Source organism: Penicillium manginii (genome assembly GCF_028828005.1).
Source record: "Penicillium manginii strain IBT 31320 chromosome Unknown utg000004l:1.0-7231830.0:1.0-7236170.0, whole genome shotgun sequence".
Lineage (NCBI taxonomy): Eukaryota > Fungi > Ascomycota > Eurotiomycetes > Eurotiales > Aspergillaceae > Penicillium > Penicillium manginii.
Genome location: NW_026643105.1, coordinates 3006506 through 3026979, shown reverse-complemented (window position 1 = coordinate 3026979; position 20474 = coordinate 3006506). Strand labels below are relative to the sequence as shown.

At 25.3% G+C, this 20474-nt stretch overlaps 1 protein-coding gene across 1 annotated transcript; it reads right to left on the bottom strand.

Moving 5' to 3' along the window:
- Positions 1-12048: 12048 nt before the first annotated feature.
- Positions 12049-13382, bottom strand: N7533_004858 (zinc finger BED domain-containing protein; the record flags this gene model as incomplete). The annotated part of the gene is made up of 3 exons (XM_057101508.1): positions 12049-12708; positions 12767-13221; positions 13337-13382. The coding sequence occupies 3 exons, from the start codon at positions 13380-13382 to the stop codon at positions 12049-12051; spliced, it is 1161 nt and encodes a 386-aa protein (XP_056961138.1).
- Between the last annotated feature and the right edge of the window lie 7092 nt (positions 13383-20474).

Here is a 20474-nt window from a genome sequence, read left to right as displayed (position 1 = left end):
TCTATTAGTATTCTGCTACTATTATCAGTAGGATATAGTAGGAATAAGTAGTTTCTTACTTAGTTAATAAGATATGTCAATAGAAAAAAGAGGTATATATTGGTAGGAAAGGGGTGTTATGTAAAATTTATCAGTATTATATAAGGTAGTTTCCTCCCACTACCTTTTAGGTTCTACTATTAAATTAGGAATCAGCCCCACTAGATCTATAAATATATACAATAATGACAACAGCAATAACTTAGAATATATTATTTTATATCAAAAATATAGTTAAATAACATACAAAACAACAAATCAACTATTAATATTTAGTATAATAACCCTATATAGCCCTAATAGTAGCTAATTAACACAGGAACAAGCAAATTAGACTATTTATAATATATTGATTAATAGTCTACTAAGTTTTTTTTAGTAAATTACAAAATTTAGTCTATATAAATATTAATTGATTATATAGATATAAATTAGATTATATCTTAAAAACCTAGTATTTTAGAAGTAACTATATAGGCTTAATTATACTTATATCTAGGGAATACAGAGACTATTTAAGAATATAAACTCTGTAAGTTTTAAACCAGATTTAAGATCTCTTAGTAGTATAAATCTTTATATTATCTTACTAGAAAGTTATATCTAGATAATAATAGTATATAAATCTCTCTTTAAGTATATTAATATAAGATAAAATTAAATATCTATATTCTCTAGGAAATATATTATACTCTATAATAATCAAGTTGGATTAATCTCTAATCTAAATAGTACTCTATACTATTTAGAGAATATTCTTACTATAATTTCTAATATTTAAGATTTAAGATTTATAAGTCTTAGAATAGAGTTAAAATACCTATTTAAGTTAAGAATTTAAGTAGTATTATATAGAATATTTATTAGAAATAATTAATTACTCTAACTCTGTAAAATCCTTCTATTTTAATTAAATTGATATTAGTATAGAGTATTATATTTCTTTAATAGAATTTACTTCTAAAATTTTTACTTCTTAATTTTATAAATTTAGTAAATAGTTAACTTAGAGAGTCTATCTAGTATAAGATCTTTATGAGTTATCTAACTTAAACAAAGATTTTAGTAGACTAATAAATAGATATATTATCTTATATAATTATTATATTTTCTGAGTTACTTACTTTTAGAGTATAATTTAAAGTTATTTTACTAGTAAAAATATTAAATTATATGAAAGATAGTCTTATATAATACTTAAAAATAGTAGGTAACTTTACATTATAAATCCTCTATACTTAACAGTGAAAATAATAGCTAATTATATAAATTTTAGTATTTTAGCTTTTACTCTTTGATTTCTACTAATAATTTTACTGAATTTATATAAATTATAATTAATTAGTACTATTAAGATATTATTATAGTAGGGAAGTATAGTATAGTATAGAAAGTAGATAAACTCTTTTAACATAGAATATACTTCTTCTTAGAAGTTAGTTCTATAGAAAAACTCTAACTTATACTATAGTTGAACTACTCTAGATAGTCTTAATTTCTTAATAATAAAAGATTACTATTATTAATTAGAAGATCTAAAATATTAGATCTCATTTAGAGATATATATATAATATAATCTATAGTATTAATACAATTTCTAGCCATCCTAATCACCCTATCTAAAATCATATCTTATATACACACTAACTTCAACTATCTATTATATTACTAATACGCACTAAATTATTATAGACATTGGCTAATTAAGAGGGTAGAGTCTTGTTTATCCTTTAATATTAAAAATAGCCGTATTGAATCTCTATTTATAGTGGCTAAACTATATAATATACTTTATAATATACTGAATTAATATACTAATAGCCTAATCTTATATCAATAAATATCTAACTAGTTATAAACTAACCTAATTAGAAGAGGATTCGCTTACTAAATAGATTCTTTCTATAGATTTATAGAGTAGTTTCTAGATTAACTACTATATATAAAATAGTTAATATTCTACTGGCTATATATAGTATATTATTAATAATAATAGTATCTAAATAGAGGATATTTATAATTTAAATAAGATAGAATATATAATAGGTCGTATAATATAGTCTAGAAAGTAGTTAAATAAGGAGAATACTATAGTAGTCTATTCTATAGCTATAAAATTATAAATAGATTATTACTATAGGAATAATCTATATAGATAACTATTTACTATTAGTATAGAAAATTTTTAAGAGTAAGATTATTATTGTAAATTAGTCTGATAACCTACTAAAAGATTAGTAGTTTAAGATCTTAAATAATAGATAAAATACTAATAAGATTATCCTTTAGTAACTATAAAAGCTCTTTTTTTAATTTTAATAAATTTATATATTCAAGACTTATTAGGTCTTAATAAACTTAGGGAGTTGAATAGAGAAGAAGATCAGTATTTACAATATTTACTAGTATTGTATTAATTGTGTATATTCTTATTATATATAGAGAAAAGGTCCTCTATATATATCGAGTATTATAGCTACACCTAGCTTTTATTATTATAACCACTATTTTTATTATAAGTAAACTTAAGTAATGTACAGACACCATAAACAGATTATTGGAAAGCCTAAGTACTAATACTAGTATAATAAACCGAATACAGGTACCACCTTAGGTTTAAGCACAGATATCATCTTAAGTGTAAGCATAGATACTAGTACCATAAGCAGGGTATTGGTAAGCTTAGGTACCAACACAGATACCATAGGCCAAATATAGATACTACCTACCGGTTATTATTGCCAGAGGTTTAGCATACTTTATAGAGCTTTATAGTAGTTTCATAATATTTATAATATATTTAGATTCATAGTTAGTTTTTAGTTATTAATTCTTAATATTTAAAGTAGTTAGTTATATTATACTTTAATTTAGCTAAATCTATATAAAAATAATATTATTCCTCTATATAGATCTTTATATTTATTATATCTACTATAAATACTTAATATTAGATATATTATAGAACTCAAGTATATATATAGTTTAATAGGGATTCTACTCTTAACACCAGGGTCATATAACTAGAGCCTTAGCAATAAAGTATCTACATACAGAGAGATATTTAGTTTACGCGATAGCATTCTAGAAATACATATACCTATAAAGTATCATAATTCAGTCTTTTTAGTTCCTATAACACTAGTAGTATCAGTATACTACTTATAAAGGCTTAGATACCTTAGAAAGTTATATCTTAGTAGTTATTACCTTACCTACTCTCCTATATACTATATATAGTGGTTTTATCTCTCTTATAATCGATCTATCTACTTGACAGACAGCTAGCGAACATTTCTATCTTTTAATAGTTACTTTATAAGTAATATCATATATAGAGAATATAACTATATTAATAAGTTAATTTTTTAGATAACTATTAATATATATAATAAGAGATATTCTAGTAACTAGCTATTATTAAAAATAGTTTTATATTTATCTAGTTATTTACTACTATTTCATACAGAAAGAGTACTTCTAAATCTTTACAAATACCTATACTATTAAATAATTAGCTAAATAGTAGATCTAGCTAATTTACACTAAAAATACCTAGAACTTTAATCTAAATATAGAAATAAGTCTTAATATCCAAAGATATGTTAAAAATAGTACTTAAATGGCTCTCTAATTAAAAACTATATCAGACCAGATTATTAAAAATTACTATATAATACTATATAATACTATCCTACTAGTATAACGAAACATAGTTCTATATAGACCTGGCCCGTAGGTATACCCTGGGTATAGATCTTATACCTATACCCTAGGTATGTGTACCCGTTATAGGTATAGCTCTACCCATAATATGGAATCTAATATGAAGTATCTACTTTTTAGTTTGTATTTCTCTATGTTTTAAATTATAAGAGTAAGTCTCTATAATATCTCTTAGTTTTATGATCTAAATAGAATGTTTTTAGATTAAATATTTAAGATATTAGTTAATTTATTTTTATTAGAACTGAATCATAGTGATAAAGATCTTATCTAGTATAAATATTAGTATCTATACTTAGAATAAGACTATCTAGAATATATATTTATATACTATAGTTTACTTTAAAGTTTATAAGTATATATCTTATATTACTAACTACTATTGTTTTTTCAAAAAAGAATTAGTATCTCTTATAACTAAATACTAATTAGAATATAAATAATATATATTAAATAGGGGGTTAATTAATTTTTTAAGATATTAACATAATATTTAACTAATACTAGATATTGTAAATCTTTTAAAAATATAGGTAGATTAGACTTAGGGTATACTAAAATACTAAAGATTTAGGAGGTCTAAAAATTTATAGATAAATTAGAATCAATAGTTAAATCTTTACTAATTGTAATTAAACTAAAATAATTTATTCATAATAGGAATAAGATAGAGAAGGGACTTTTTATTAACTAGTAGTTAGAAAGTTAGTATAGAAGAAATAAAGAGTATCAGTATTAGGTAAAGTTTAAGTTATATAAGTAATATAGTAGTTATTTAAATAATTAGTAGATATTAATAATAGTAAAAGTACTTAGACATCAGTACAACCCACTAATAGGTCCAAATCTTAGACCTATTACCTAACCTATAGGGTAATAGGTCCGGAATACTAAAACCTAATCTAACCCTATAACTCTATAGGTTTTACTTAATAACCTAAGAAATACCTGTTTGAACCTGAAACTCTGTATAAGTTATATGTAAAATTTTTTTCTATTTTCCTGGATTTTTTACTAGTAATAAACTAGGGTTTCTAGCCTAAAAATTCATAAAATTTATAAAATTTACACGAAAATAGGTACCTAATAGATTAATTACTAGTGGATTAGGTTCTCTTAGGAAACCTATAACTTATCAATAGGTCTAAGAAATAGACCTAAAACCTATAGTGGGTCAGGTTAGGTTAGGTTGGGTTGTGGGTTTTTGTTATGGGATTCTGAGTATATAATACCTTAGGTACTTAATATTAATTTGAAGCTAAATCCTCTTTAAGTTACCTATATATTAAGGCCTACCTAAACCTTAATATATTTAAGATTCTATAAGTATCCAGGATTCTTAATCTCTTTAAGAATTAGCCTATATATTAACTATTTAATCTAATCTCTACTATCTAATATTCTTACTTAGTTATAGGTCTCTAGCCTAATAACTTAGTAACTATTATAATTCTAATTCTTCTTTCTTAGTCATCTAAGGATTAAAGATAGTACTCTCTATATATTAAAATCCTATATCCTTCTATAATAGTACTTATTCTAAATCTATTATACTTTCTCTAGCTATTTAATAATCTAAGGTTAAATTAATTCTAGATTAATCAAGAATCTAAACTAGATTAGATACCTATCTATAAGACTACTAAGTATATTATTAATATATTATTATTTTCTTCTCTATATGATATTATTTAGTATTTAGAAGTAAGAGAACTAGCTCTTTTAGTTTAGATTATCTTCTAAGATAATTCTAGAGTTTATAAAGATAAGAAAATAAAGATCTTTATAGAAATTAAGTATCTTAACTCTAATTATAAGAATAATTAGACTATAGAAGAGAGATATCTTAAAGATAATAATAATTATTATTTTAGTAGTTAGGAATACTTTAAGAAATAAATATTTACCTTAATATATAATAAAAAATACTTTTACTAAAGAAATTAGTAATAAGATAAAGTATTATTACTAGTAAATTAATAAGAAACTAAAGATTTCTTATTATTATCTTATAGACTTGGAGTATTACTTACTCTAGATGTTCTAAAATAAATAAGTTTACTATTATATATTAAAGTTATAATAGTAGTTAGCTCTATATATCTATTACTTAAGTAAAATAGATAGAAAAAGTATAAAAATATAATCTATTTAATAATAATTTAAATTTAAGTTTAAAATACTTATAACTTAATAACTTATTTCTAAATTAGTCTAATAATAAAGAATAAGATTAAAGAAGTTCTAAATACTTATACTTAAGAAACTTTTATAGTTCTAGATTAAATCTAAATTTTCTTTATTTTAATAATAGATCTTATCTATCTTTCTTTTAAAATAAAGATAATTCTAATTATGATATATAACTCTTAAAAAACTAAATAAAAGTTTTTATATTCTTATATTATAGTTAATAAAGATTTCTATCTATCTAGATCCTTAGTATTATTATTAAATATAACTATTTAAGAAATATAAATTATATTAGTCCTATAGTAAAATAGTAATAATTTAAATATAAGAAAGAGATAGAAGTAGTTAAAATCTTACTAGTTTATAAAAGAATATAGAAATTAGAATTATATCTTTATAATTATTAAAATATCTAAAAAAAGTCTAGTTCTCTCTAGAAGAAAAAAAAGATTAAGTATAAACTAAGATTAAATTCTTTCTAAATTATTAGTTTTTTAGAATATATTCAAGGTATAAAACTCTAAATTATACTACTATAAAAGGAGACTAATTATTCTATTATAATTGAAGAAAATATATTATCTCTATATAGCCTAATCTACTCTCTTTTATAACTAAAATTTATAAAGTTATTAAAGTATCTTCATATAAATCTAGTAAATAGTTAAATCTAACTTTTTAAAAACTCTATAAATACTTTTATCCTATTTATACTAAAAAAGGATAGAGATCTATATCTCTATATTAATTATTAAAGATTAAATAAAGTCTTTATTAAAAACTAGTATTCTTTATCCCTTATCTCAGAGATTCTTAATTATTTTTTTAATACTAAATTTCTTAGTAAGATTAATATATAAAATATATACTATTAGATTTAAATTCAAGAAGGAAAAGAATAGAAAACTATATTCTAAATAAGATATAGCTATTTTAAATATATAGTTATACTCTTTAGTCTTACTAATATACCTATAATATTCTAAAGTTATATCTATACTATATTTTATAGTTTTCTTATTACTATCTGTATTATACATCTAGATAATATCCTAACTATTATACGCTTAGCTAACTGGTTACAGTGAGTAATTAGATCTAGGTAAATAACTTACTAGTTATTGTCTATATTATTGGTTATACGTGATATCTATTACTTATACTTCTTAAATATTAACTTATAATTATACTATTACTATATAAGGTCTTATATAGACTTAGATCCTATAGAGTAACTTTAAAGAAGGTACTAGATAGTATACTAAGTAAATTAGTCTAAAGAACTCTCCTACTTATAGCTAGACCTTGCCAAAGCCCGTGGGCTTCTGAGCCCGGGCTATCCGGGCCGCTAGTCACGGGCTTCGGGCTTCCTTAGCGGCCCGGGCTTTGGCAAGGTCTACTTATAGCATATTTATTATAAAACTAAAACTAAATAGAGAGTAATCCTAAAAGATATACTATAGTAACTTAGATTAATTAATTATAAAGAACTAAATATATATATATAGTAAGTATCCCTTATATATCTATTTCTCTCTATTCTATAGATAGGAATCCTATCCTAATAGTAGAATAGGATTTCTGTCCTATTATTAAGTTAGGTCTATTTTATATAAATATATTAGATATTGTTATATAGTTATGTAGTAGTCTATAAGTCCTTATATTCTATATATAATCTAGTATATATAAAAGTATAACTATTTTCTATATTATACTAGTTATTATATAATTTATAATTATTCTTAATATATAGTTCTAGAGGTACCTTAAGTATCTATTATTATATATATTATCTCTCTCTTTTCTTAGTTCTTATTCTTAAGAATTTCTTATAATTACTTATCTCTCTTAGGTAAGTATTAATTCTTTTATTTTTCTACCTAATTTCTAATATTTTTCTAATTATATCTATTCTAACTATTCTAAAAGTTATTCTTATTATATTTATACTAATTATAATACTAAGTATAAGATACCTAATAAGATTTTTACTAATACTAAATATTATTATTTATTAAAGTCTTAATTTTTTCTTTATAATTAGGAAGAGAAACTCCTTTAGACTTAAAATAAGATTTTTACTAAATTAATATATCTTTATAAGTAAGAGAAATTATTATATAAATATATAGGTAACTTTATTACCTATAAATATAAGAATATTACTAAGTTAGAGAAACTTAAGTATTTTAAAGCTAAGAAGTTATAATACCTTAAAGATAAGTATATTAAGTCTAAGTATAAGACTTAGTCTTCATATACTATTATTGAGAAAATTAATTGTACTTTAGTAGAGAACTATTAGATTCTTATAATAATATCTAAGAATTTTACTCTAATATAGATAATTATATTAGTTAGTTCTGTATTTAATACTAGTTTTTATACTTTTTTTACTTTTTCCTTAGTAGTATCTATTTTACTTTTTAGTAATACTATTAAACTAGTTAGTAGTAACCTCTTAAGTTTTTAATAGATTCCTATATATTTTATAAGGTAAATTATTCTTTTTATTTTATAAGAAATTATTACTAACTTTTATACTATCTATCTTATAGAATTTTCTTAATTTTATATTTTTCTTTACTAATTTTATTAATTTTAATATTAGTAGTATCTAATATATTTTCTTTATATTTTCTAGTAGCTTTAAGTAATAATTAACTAGTTCTATTTTTTCTTTAATTTTAAATAGTGCTAGCTTTAGATAGTTAAGTTTTAAATTTAGTTATTAAGTTTTATTATTCTAATATAGAAAGTATACTTTTTCTATCTTTTTTAGATTTAGTTTCTTTAAATAGTCTTAGTTATAGTAGTACTTTATCTATAGATTAAAAAACTTAATATCTCTTACTAATTAGAGATATAGTTATTTAAGTTCTAAGACTAAAAGTCTTAATAATTCTATCTCTACTTATTTTCTAATAACTTCTCTAATAATTAAGGATTATATCTATAGTTTATAAAGAATAGTATTTTTTTATAGTTATATATAGTATTATTATATATAAATTATACTAATAATAGTAATTCTATCTAGTTATCTTACAAGTAATTTATATTGTACTTTAGGTATTATTCTAAAGTTTAATTTATTTACTCTATTTAACTATTTATTTAGGGATATTAGGTAGTAAAGAGTCTATACTTAATACCTATAATATCTATAAATAATTTATATATTTTACTTATAAAAAACTTATCTCTATCTAATATTATTTTCTTAGGTATTCTATATTTAGTAAATATATATCTAAATAATAAAGATATTATAGCTTTAGTATTAATTATTTCTATTATTAGTATTATATATAAGTATTTTGTTAATTAGTCTATAATTACTATAATTATATTATATTCTTCTAAATTTAGTAGTTTAGTAATAAAATCTAATATAATCTATTTCTATAGTTATATTAGTACTTCTAAGTTCTATAATTTACTATATAAAATATATTATAATAGTTTATTTCATTAATAAATATTATATTATCTAATATAGTTTCGAATCTTCTTATATATATTTAGGATATAGTAGTTTATTAATAGTAACTCTACTATTTTTTCTACTCTTAAATATCTATATATAAGACTATTATAGTATAACTATATTTTTTTATTATAGCTTCTATAGTATATAGATTAATCTATCTTTATTAATAATTCTCTTAGTAGATTCTATTTTATAGATAAGATTATTAATCAGACTTTCCTTTAGCCTATTAATCTATTTATTATTCCTAACTTTACTAGTAGTAACTAGATTCTAGTAATTATATACTAAGTAGTTATTATTATCTACTCTAAGTATTATTAGTATAGTTTTCTTAACCCCTATTATATAATTAGATCTTTTATTAAGTATATCTACTTAACTATTAGTTATACCTAGGTAATATTTAATTCTATAATTATATCTTACTAAGATCTCTACCTATCTTACTTATTATCTTATTAGTTTATTTATACTTATAAGAATATAAAATTTTTATAGTCTAATTTAATAAAAATTTAATACTTTACTTTTTCTAGATATATTCTTTAGACCTTAAGTACTAATACTATAGTTAGTAGTTTTTTATTATAAATATTATAATTAAATTTGAGACCTAATATTTCTCTAGACTAGAATACTACTAGTCTTAACTTTCTATTATCTTCTAGTTAAGTAAACTATACTCTAAGTAGACTGCGGCACTAACCGCAAAGACCGCGGTTAACCTAAAACCTAACCAAAACCGCAGCGGTTTTGGTCTTCATATCAAAACCGCAAATTTTTGCGGTTCGGTTTTGGTCTTCATCCCAAGACCGCAAAATTTTGCGGTTCGGTCTTGGTCTTCAAATGAAAACCGCTGCGGTTTTGCGGTTAACCGCGGTCTTGTAAACAATACAAACATGCTAAGCCTCGTGACCTGCTGGGCAGATAGATTTTTATGCAGTTTTTTTGGTAATTTTGTTGTTTTAGTCATGTATGAGAGCTCTGACTAATTTTCAGGCGAAGAGTCATCTCCAGGATATACGGAATACAGAGACTACAGAACAAAGAAACTGGATAGAAGAACAAATCAAGAAATATAATCTGACAGTATTTAAGCTACAAAGGCGCCAGTTGGAACCCCTCTGGCATTTTAGGCTTCTTGCGAATCCGCGTCGCTCGCTGTGTGCCTTCGTGTTCCATTTGATCCTCCTGCGAGCTAGTACTTCCAGAACGCGCTCGTTTTTGTGTCTCTCCTGATGGCTCCTGTCTATCTTCCTCCTCTTCCTCCTCCTCCTCCTTCTCTCCTTCCTTCTCTTCAATATCGCTAATTGGATCCAATGCTGGAAGAGGGGCTATTGATCCTCTGTCTTGTTCAATCATCGCTGCCTCACCCGCTAGTACAAGCTCTTTTGTAAAGTCAATCTCTCTCTGTTCAACCTCGAATTTTACAGCACACAATTGCAGCATCAACTCCTTGATAGTATCAGCGTTAAGGCGGCCCCGTCTGTAGTGACAAATATCTCGAGCACAGTTAAAAAGACGCTCAACACCTGCGCCACTCGCAGGAATTGAAAGAATATCCCGGGCTAGAGCAGCCAGCACTGGGAACTCTTTTTGATGCTCCTTCCAGAATAAACAGGGCTGTTGTGAAATAAGGCCTAGATAAAATTAGTATCTGAGATAGGCAGACAGGCAATTAGACTTACCTTTTACAAGATATCGAGCCAGTTCATCATCATCCTCCTCTGCTGGTACTTCTGCTGCATAAAATGAAGTCTGTGAGTCACACAGCATCTCAATCTCATTAATATCACTGGAGTTCTGCTGGACATTAGAGGATGATTCTTCAGCCTGATCTGAAAATCGCCGTTTGTATCGCCAGAACTCTTTTTCAAGACGCCCACGATATCTTGCACCAAAATCAATATCCCCTTGCCAATCTTTTGAGGTAAAGAATCGAAGTTTCTTTGATGGGGTAAGAATGGTAGCAATACCATAAAGATCCCTATAAAACTCCTTATCAGTTGCTTGATAATACTCAGAAAGCTTTTCCCTTACCGCCTGCAATGCCCTCAGCATTGATTTCTTCCATGGGAGTCTCTTTCGGCGAAGCTGGTTCTCGGAGTTCTCCAGGTGATTGAAAAGCTTATTGTAAACACCAAAGATAAGATGGATTGTGGTGTCTTTTGTTTTTGAGAGAGCAGTTGTGAACTTGAAGAATGGCTCAGTGATACACAGTAAGTAGTCGATCTGACGCTATTCTTCTTTGTCAAGCTGAAAATGGAGATAGCCGTGTGCTGTACAGTATTCTTGAAAGCTCTTCTGTAGTCGCTTGGCTCGGCCGAGCATCAGAAATGTAGAATTCCATCGAGTCCGTACATCTTGAAGAGGAAGCAGTTGAGGCTCCTGGGACTGGATTACAAGAAATACAGCTCGGCGCTGAGGACTTGCATTAATAAAGATAGCAAGATTTCGGATCTACAGATAACTATTATTAGCTGTTATCCTCTCTCTCTCTCTTTTTGCTGAATCATCACATACCTTGTTCAATGTCTGGATAATCTCTCTTTGATTGCTGAGAACGCGCCTGGCGCTCACGGTCATCTGACTATCCATCCTCTGCCTCATTATTGGATGGCATTGCTTTTATTTTTCCGAGAAGTTGATTCAGACTCAGTTGGATCACATGGGCCAGGCATGGAACACGAAATATACCATTACCAAGCCCGTCACTTCCAACACCCTGACTTTTGAGCTCATCCTGAATACTGAGCATCATTGTATTGTTATTGGTAGCATTATCAGTTGTTACTGACAGAACCCGATCGGCAATTTTATACTTTTCGAGAATACCAATAACTACTGAGCTTAGGTTACTCCCAGTATGTGAGCCTTGTAAGGGTTTAAAGCCAAGTAGAGCCTCTCGATACTCCCAATCGTTATCCAGAAAATAACCAGTAATAGCCATAAAGCCCTGCTGGAAAGGTGATGTCCAGCAATCAAGTGATAGAGATAGTCTACTATCCTCTGGGAGCATATCTATTATACTCTGTTGTCCTTGTTGGATATTCGAGTGTAGTTGTCGGCTAATCGTCCGGGAGGGTAGTTTGACCCGTGAGGGAGCAACAGCAATTAGATCAGCTAATTCCTGGAATTCTGGACGATCAAGGATACGGAATGGGAGCCGTGCGACGAGGATAAGAGAAAGGACTTTCTGGGCAAGCGTTTCTTCAGAGAAAGTAGTTAAAGTTGCTCTTGAAGTTTGTGACTACAAATTATAAGTTATTAGCTAAAAGCAGTATCTTAAAGAGAGTATATATACTTACCTGCTTCGCAAGTAACTTGCCAATCCCATGCTTTGGATGACAGGTATTCCCTTTCAGATGTGTGTTCATTGGTGATGTTCCTCCACGCCGAATATTTGGATGAGTAAGTGTAGTAAGGCAACGCTTACACATAACTTTAGGCTCTCCTGTCCGTTTATGAGCTACTTGCTCAAAGTGATCCCAGACTGAAGCTCTCTTTTTGTGGTCCCAATGAATGGTGGTCTCGATGTCTTTTCTTGTGCTATACTCTGTTTGAAGCCACCACTCAGTGAAATCCTTCCGAGTTTGGCCTGTTGCGGGGTCCATTTCTACAAGGATCCAAAATCGCTGAAGATGTGGCCCAGTACGTGTAAGGAATAAGGGCGCTCGCGGTAATTGTAGTTGTTGAGAGCAAATGGATGGTGTAATTGACTCGGTGGCAGTACGACAATATGTATTGAGTGATGGTAGGTCATCTGGTAGGAGAAAGTCAGTATCAGAATGCTGATCGGTGAAGACTGATGAAGTATAGGCCATCTTTGGCTATGGTCTTAAGAGCCAATATGTGTAAATGAGAGACAAACAACTTACAAGATTCGACGAGAGGACCACAAACACCAGACGCGACCGAGGACATTGATGAGTTGCAAAAGCAATTATAGAGTGGAGTCAAAGATATACTCTAATTGGATATTAGAGCTACTAATGCGGTTATCCTGCGGTTAACCGCAAAGACCCCTCACAATAACCGCACTAAGATTACCGAAAACCGCAAAAACCGCAAGATAACCGCAAGATAACCGCAAAATACCCCTGAAAACCGCAAAAACCACAGGATAACCACAAGGTAACCGTAGCACGACCGTAAGATAACCATTTATCACTGCAACTTTGCACTTTTAGGACACACTTTTTTAACACTTTTATATTGTAATACTAGATTAAAAATTATTAGGGATAGGTAAAAAAACTAGCTCTTTTATAACATATGATCAAAATTCAGAATACTTAAAAATTAGTCAAGTTAGGCTTTTCATGTTCTACTGACCTAAAGATGCAGCATAATCTCTCTAAGTCAAATATATATTTCTGCGATAACTATACTCGATTACAAAAACTAATCACAACACACAGTAAATCTCGCCAACAATATCCAAAATCCAACTTCGAACTTGAATTCTTTGTAGACTAATATTTTATCTTTTAGAATACCGCTCTATTTCAAATTATTTCCAACAGAAAGTAAGAAAAATAAATGATTACAGTAGTAATAACGAAACCATATGTAAGAATGCATTATTTGTGCTTAGTTATCAGGTGTATAAAAACGGTGGGGTGGCTTAGATAGGTAAGATCTTCATCTTTTATGCTAGTGCGGTTAACCGCAAGGTAACCGCATTGCGGTTTTGGTTAACCGTAAAATTTGCGGTTAGGTTTTGGTAAAGATCTTAGAACCGCAAACCGAATCGATTTGGGTTTGGTAAAGATATGAAAACCGCAGACCAAATCGATTTGGGTTTGGTTAGCATTTGAAGACCAAACCCAAAACCGTGCCGCAGTCTAACTCTAAGTATATAATCTAATATATTAATTTCTACTATATATAGTTTATTTAGATTAACTAGAGTAAGTATTATTTATTTAATAAATATTTTTTTAAAATTATTAAATAATTTTTCTAATAAGTTATTCTAGACCTATTTTTATTTCTTCTTAAGTAATTACTAAGATTAACTATAACTTTACTAAATCTATTAATTAATTATTAGTAGTAGTTATATAATTCTATAAACTATTAAACTTCTTTTATATTTTCAAGTATTAATTAGTCTAGAATACTTCTAATCTTATTATTCTATATACTAAATCTATTTTTACTAATTATATATTCTAGAAAATCTATTTCCTTAATATAGAACTTATATTCTTTAAGTTTAAATATAACTTTAGTTTCTCTAAGTTTCTATAGTATTTTTTTATTATACTAAATATATTTCTCTATAATCTTAGAGAATACTAGGATATTATTAAGATATATTATTATAAAGATATTTAGATATTCTTCTAATATACTAAAGATAAATTATTAAAATACTATAGATATATTTATAAGTCTAAATAGTATTACTATATACTTAAAATATCTATATTTTATTCTAAATATTATTTTTTTACTTATTACTAGATTTAATTCTAAGATAATTATATATATTAGTAATATTATATTTAGTAAAATAGATATTTTTCTAGATATAATCTTATATCTTCTAGATAAGAAATAATAGATATTAATCTTTAATAGTAATATTATTTAATTATTAGTAGTCTATATAAAATTAAAGTTTATTTTCTTTCTTTAGTATAAAAATAATTAGATATTTAATTAATAATAATAAGTACTAAATATATTCCTTTTTAAGATTTTCTTTAATATATTCTCTTAAGATTTTTATTTTAATTAGTAATAACTAATAGATTAGCCTAAAGGTTAGTTTCTTATCTTTCTTAAATCTAATCTTATAATTAAATAGACTATACTTTAGAAGTATAATATTCTTTAATAACTTAAATATATTCTAGTATTTATAGTACTTCTTAAGTATCTATATTTTTTTTCTCTATTATATAGAGAGTTTATTATCTAATATATCTAGTTACTATTCTATTATTACTAGAATATTAATATCTATAATCTTTTCTAGTATCCTATCTCTAGATTATTTACTCTACTTAGAGTTTACTTTATATAGATTATAATAGATATCTACTATTCTAGGACTAAGTTCTTTAGTATTTAGTAATTCTTCTCTAGTCTATTTAGTTTCTATCTATATATAATTATAATAGTTAAAGTAAATCTTATTTCTTTACTAATTAATTCTTAGACTATACTAGTATAACTAAGGGATACTAAGTATTATCTTATATCCCTCTAGATTTATAATATTAAAGTATATCAACTCTAAGTAGTTTCTAATAACTATATTAATCTATTTAATATAGTAAATAATTCCTTTACTTAGCTTTTCTCTATTTAGTCTAATAAGAGAAGTAATCTAATTTTTTTAATAGTTAGTACTCTATTAGTTAAGATATATTTTTAAGTCTATAAAGTTCTTTATAGTTCCTAAATTAATTATATTTTATATACTAATTTTATTTCTATTATAGAATATTATTAGTACTTCTACTTTTATATATCTTTCCTATACTATTACTATAAATTATTATCTCTACTCTAGATATTATATTTATAGTAATAACTTAGATCTAATCCCTCTATAGTCTAACTTACTTCTATATATATTTTATAATTATAGTTATAATATCTAATTATAGCTCTTAGGTTATAATTAGGGTATTATATATATCTAATATAAGTATAATTTTCCCTATAATATAGGTATATTTCTTTTATATTACTAATATATAGTTCTTTATTATCTAATTTATTAAAGAGAATTCTTTAAAGATCCCTAGAGATTATACTACCTATTTTATAGACTTATTATAGTTTCTATTTCTTTTAATAACTTATCTAGTATCTCTCTAGTAAAGTCTCTAAGATTTTTATAATTTCTTAAATTTCTTTCTTAATAAGGATTATTTAGTATTATAGAAATTCTTTAACTATTTTTAGAAATTTATTATTTCTAAGAGACTCTTAAGATATTCCTAGAAATTTATTAGTGTGAATATATAAAGATTAGTTAAAAGACTTAACTATTCTCTGGTTAAATATCTTAACCAGAAGCCTTATTAAATATAACTATTATCGTTAAGCTTAACTAAAAAGCCTAACTATATGATATCAAAATATCAAAATATATTTCAGATGCTTGGAGTTCTGCCAAAAGCCCAAATAGGCCTAGCCTATTTGATCACACCGCTGATGAATAATATTCTGCCTAAGGCCTAATCAGGCCTAGTCTACTATGGCTTACCGCCCAGGAAATTTAACATAAAAAGGGCCTGCACCCCCCAACAAATCTATCTTTATTATCATTCTTATTGATCTCTTTCATCTCATCTTGTGATTACTAAGCTCAAGACCAATATTCTAATACAACTTCCTCTTTTGGCAATCGGTGAAGCTATTCAAACATCCCCTGATGCTTGTAGGACTTTATGTCTCACAATTAGTTATTTCTAGGAACTAGAGTAGAGTTTTTAGAATCTCTAATATTCCTAAAAGTCTATTTATAGCTTCTAAAACCTATATACTGTATTTTTAAGTCCTGTTTACTAGTTTCTAATAGTTAATAGATTCCTAGATATACTAGATCTACTCTTAACTTTCTACTATATTTAGGTTAATCTATAGATACTATTTCTATCTATTATACTCTATAAGCTAGGAGTTAACTAAAGTTATATTAGTTTTCTATATAGTCCTAAGCTCCTATTTCTTAGACTCTATCTTTTACTATTACTTTTTTTATTAAATTTACTTAAAGTATTAATAATTTTTTTAATTCTCTCTTTATATTTTTTTTTTTTAGATCTAACTAATCTCTTTAAGTACTTAGTTAATTTTATTAATCTCTTACTTAGATAACTTTTTCTTATTAGTATATAGTAATAGCTATTTTATTATCTACTAAAAGATGGGGAATGCTCGTTGGCTGTCTGTCAAGCAGACGGGTCGATCACAGAGGGACAAAAACCACCACACACATAGTGTGTAGGAGAGTAGGCAAGGCGATGACCACTGAGATATAACCTTCCAAGGTATCTGAGCTATAGGCAGTGTACCGATACTGCTACTGCTGTAGGAACTGAAAGGACAGAATAGTGACACTTCGGTGGGATGTTAAAGGTATTGACCGGTGTACTATGGCGTGCACTATATACTCTTTCACTATATAAGTGCCTTATTACTAAGGCACCCATCACATGACCCCCCTAAGACTGAATACCCCACTACACTACTTATTTTTTTATCTAGGTTTCTTCTAAGAAATTTACCTTAGATTACTCTTTTTCTTAGATAATATAAAGTTACTATATATTTTCTATTCTAGTAGTATTATATACTCCTCTTTCCTAAGTTATATATAATTATTATAGTTTTTTATTATCTTTTTTACTTTAGTAGTCTTTTATTATATAGTCTAATTTACTATAGTTAAAGTATAGTTAGTTATCCTTCTAATATTTCTATTCTTCTATTAGTAATCTTACTATATTAAGTTTTATAAGTTATAAACTATATAGGTTACTATCCTAATTAGATTATTAATACTATTACTAAGACTAGTTTTATTAATAGTATAAGTATCTATAGTTTTATCTCTATTCTTCTACCTTATATTTCTATATCTATTAGTTATAGAACTAGTTATTAACTTAGACTATAAAGTTAATAAGTTTATCTATTATCTTAGATCTATCTTATTATACTAATCTATTCTTAATATATAATTTAAGTTCTTTATTATAGTAAGAAATTAATATATAGTTATCCTATCTAAAAATAGTTACTTATTATATAAATTTAGTAGTATAAACTAATACTAATATTATTTATTAAAGTTATTTTAGCTTTTATTTAACTATTTTCTTAGTATTAATATTATTAAATATATTTTCTAGATATTCTCTAAACTTAAGATAATGAGATTTTAGGAGTGAAAGGGTATATTTATTACTATCAGAGGGTTATAGGTTTATATATACTAAGGTTACTAGAGTATAGTAACTGAAATAGGCCTATATAGTACTTCTAGGATTATATCCTTCCCTACCTAAGTAAAACTATATTCTTATATTTTAAAGTAATTATCCTATACTGTAAGCTTTCGGATAATCAAGTATAGTTTATATATATTCTTTTTAGTCTGATTAGTTAAAGAATAAATAAAAAATATAATTAATATTATATTATTAATATATTATCTTTATAGTTTATTATAATAGTAGTAACTTCTATAAAATAGTTAAGTATATATTTAGTAGATTTATAACTTATTTTTCTTTTTATTCTTTCTTCTTTACTATTTCTCTATCTAATCTTTTACTCTTAGGATCTTTTTCTATTTAGTTTTTATATCTACTTACTTTTTTTTTAAGATAGGTAAGTTATTTTTATAGACTTCTAGATATAATTATATTAATATTTAGTATAGTTTCTCTAAATTATAAATATTAAATTACTATACTAGTATTATTATTAGTAATTTATATATTAAAGTAACTATTACTATATATCTCTTCTCTAACTCTAAGTCTCTATATCTATTATAAGTTATATCTATTTTTATTACTTCTTAAATTTTTATTAATAATTTAATAAAGTTAGTTAATCTAGATATAAATAAAAATCTACTAATAGAGTATTTTATAATTAAGTTTAATTAAGAATTTCTTAATTAACTAGTTCTTTAGAATATTAATTAGTAGATAGAGATAAAGAATTACTAGAGTTCTTAATAGCTTTATATAGTATAAATATAGTAAATTAGTAATATTATTTCTATAGAAATAGTTTTAGACTATTTATTTTTTTATATAACTATAATTATTAGTCTTAGACTAACTTTTAGAGATTTATATAGAAACTATACTTTTAGAAACTCTACTTTATAGTATTTTTAAGTCTTACTATATAAATACCTAGTTTTATACTATATATATATATAGTAAACTAAAACTATTACTACTAATAAGAATAAATATATAAAGTATAGAAGAGTAATAGTTTTTTTATCTCTTATATCTTTATAATTAGTATAGAGAGTAATTATATCTTCTAAAGTATTTATATAAATTATATATTCTAGAATAGTAGTTTAAACTATTTATTTTATAAGTTTTTAGCTATAATCTCCTCTATTTTTATCACTAATAGTTTATAGGTTATATTAGCTAACTACCTAAGTTTATTCTTAATAAATTTTACTAGATTAATCCTAGCTATCCTAAATTCTAAAAGAAGTCTTTTATTTCTAATTTAGCTAGAGTTAAGTCTAAATCAGTTAGTCTGATTATCTATAGTAATTTACTATATATTATTATACCTATCTCTTATCTAGTTAGTTCTTCTTTTAAAAACTACTATATCCCTAATATATATAAAAAGGTAATAAGATATATTAAGTAATATAATACCTATTAGCAAGATAAGCCTTTATCATATATTCTATATAGTAAGTTATAGAACTTAGAAGTACTAATATAACTATAGGAATAGATTATACTAGACTTTATTAATTATAAGACCTAGGGTCCTATAAGCTACAGAGGAGGTCTGAATAGCTTCAAGAAATACCTATTAGGTAATAGGTAGAAAGATTTAATAATTGACTAAGTAATCAATAAGGATGGTATTCAGAATAATTAAAGATGATGATACTCTTAGATTTGTCTGGAGGGTGCAGGCCCTATATATATCCAATAGCTTCTTTATAATAGTACTATATTATTTTGCTATTAATACCTCTCTTATTTAGAGAGTAAGTTTAGGCGACCTCAGATCCTATTTTGTATAGGTTTAGGCGACCTCAGGGTTCTGGATATATTAACCTAAATAGGTATAATTATCCTTATATTTAGAATATCTTTTTAGTTAAACTTCTTAACTATATCTTAGTTATATCTTTAACTAAGTTATAGTTAGATTCTTTAACTAGATATATTCAGATTAATGAACTACTAGAATATTACAGAGCTTATATTAAAGAGGGTAAGCTTTAGTAAGAGATAATTAACTCTCTTTATATTTCCCTTA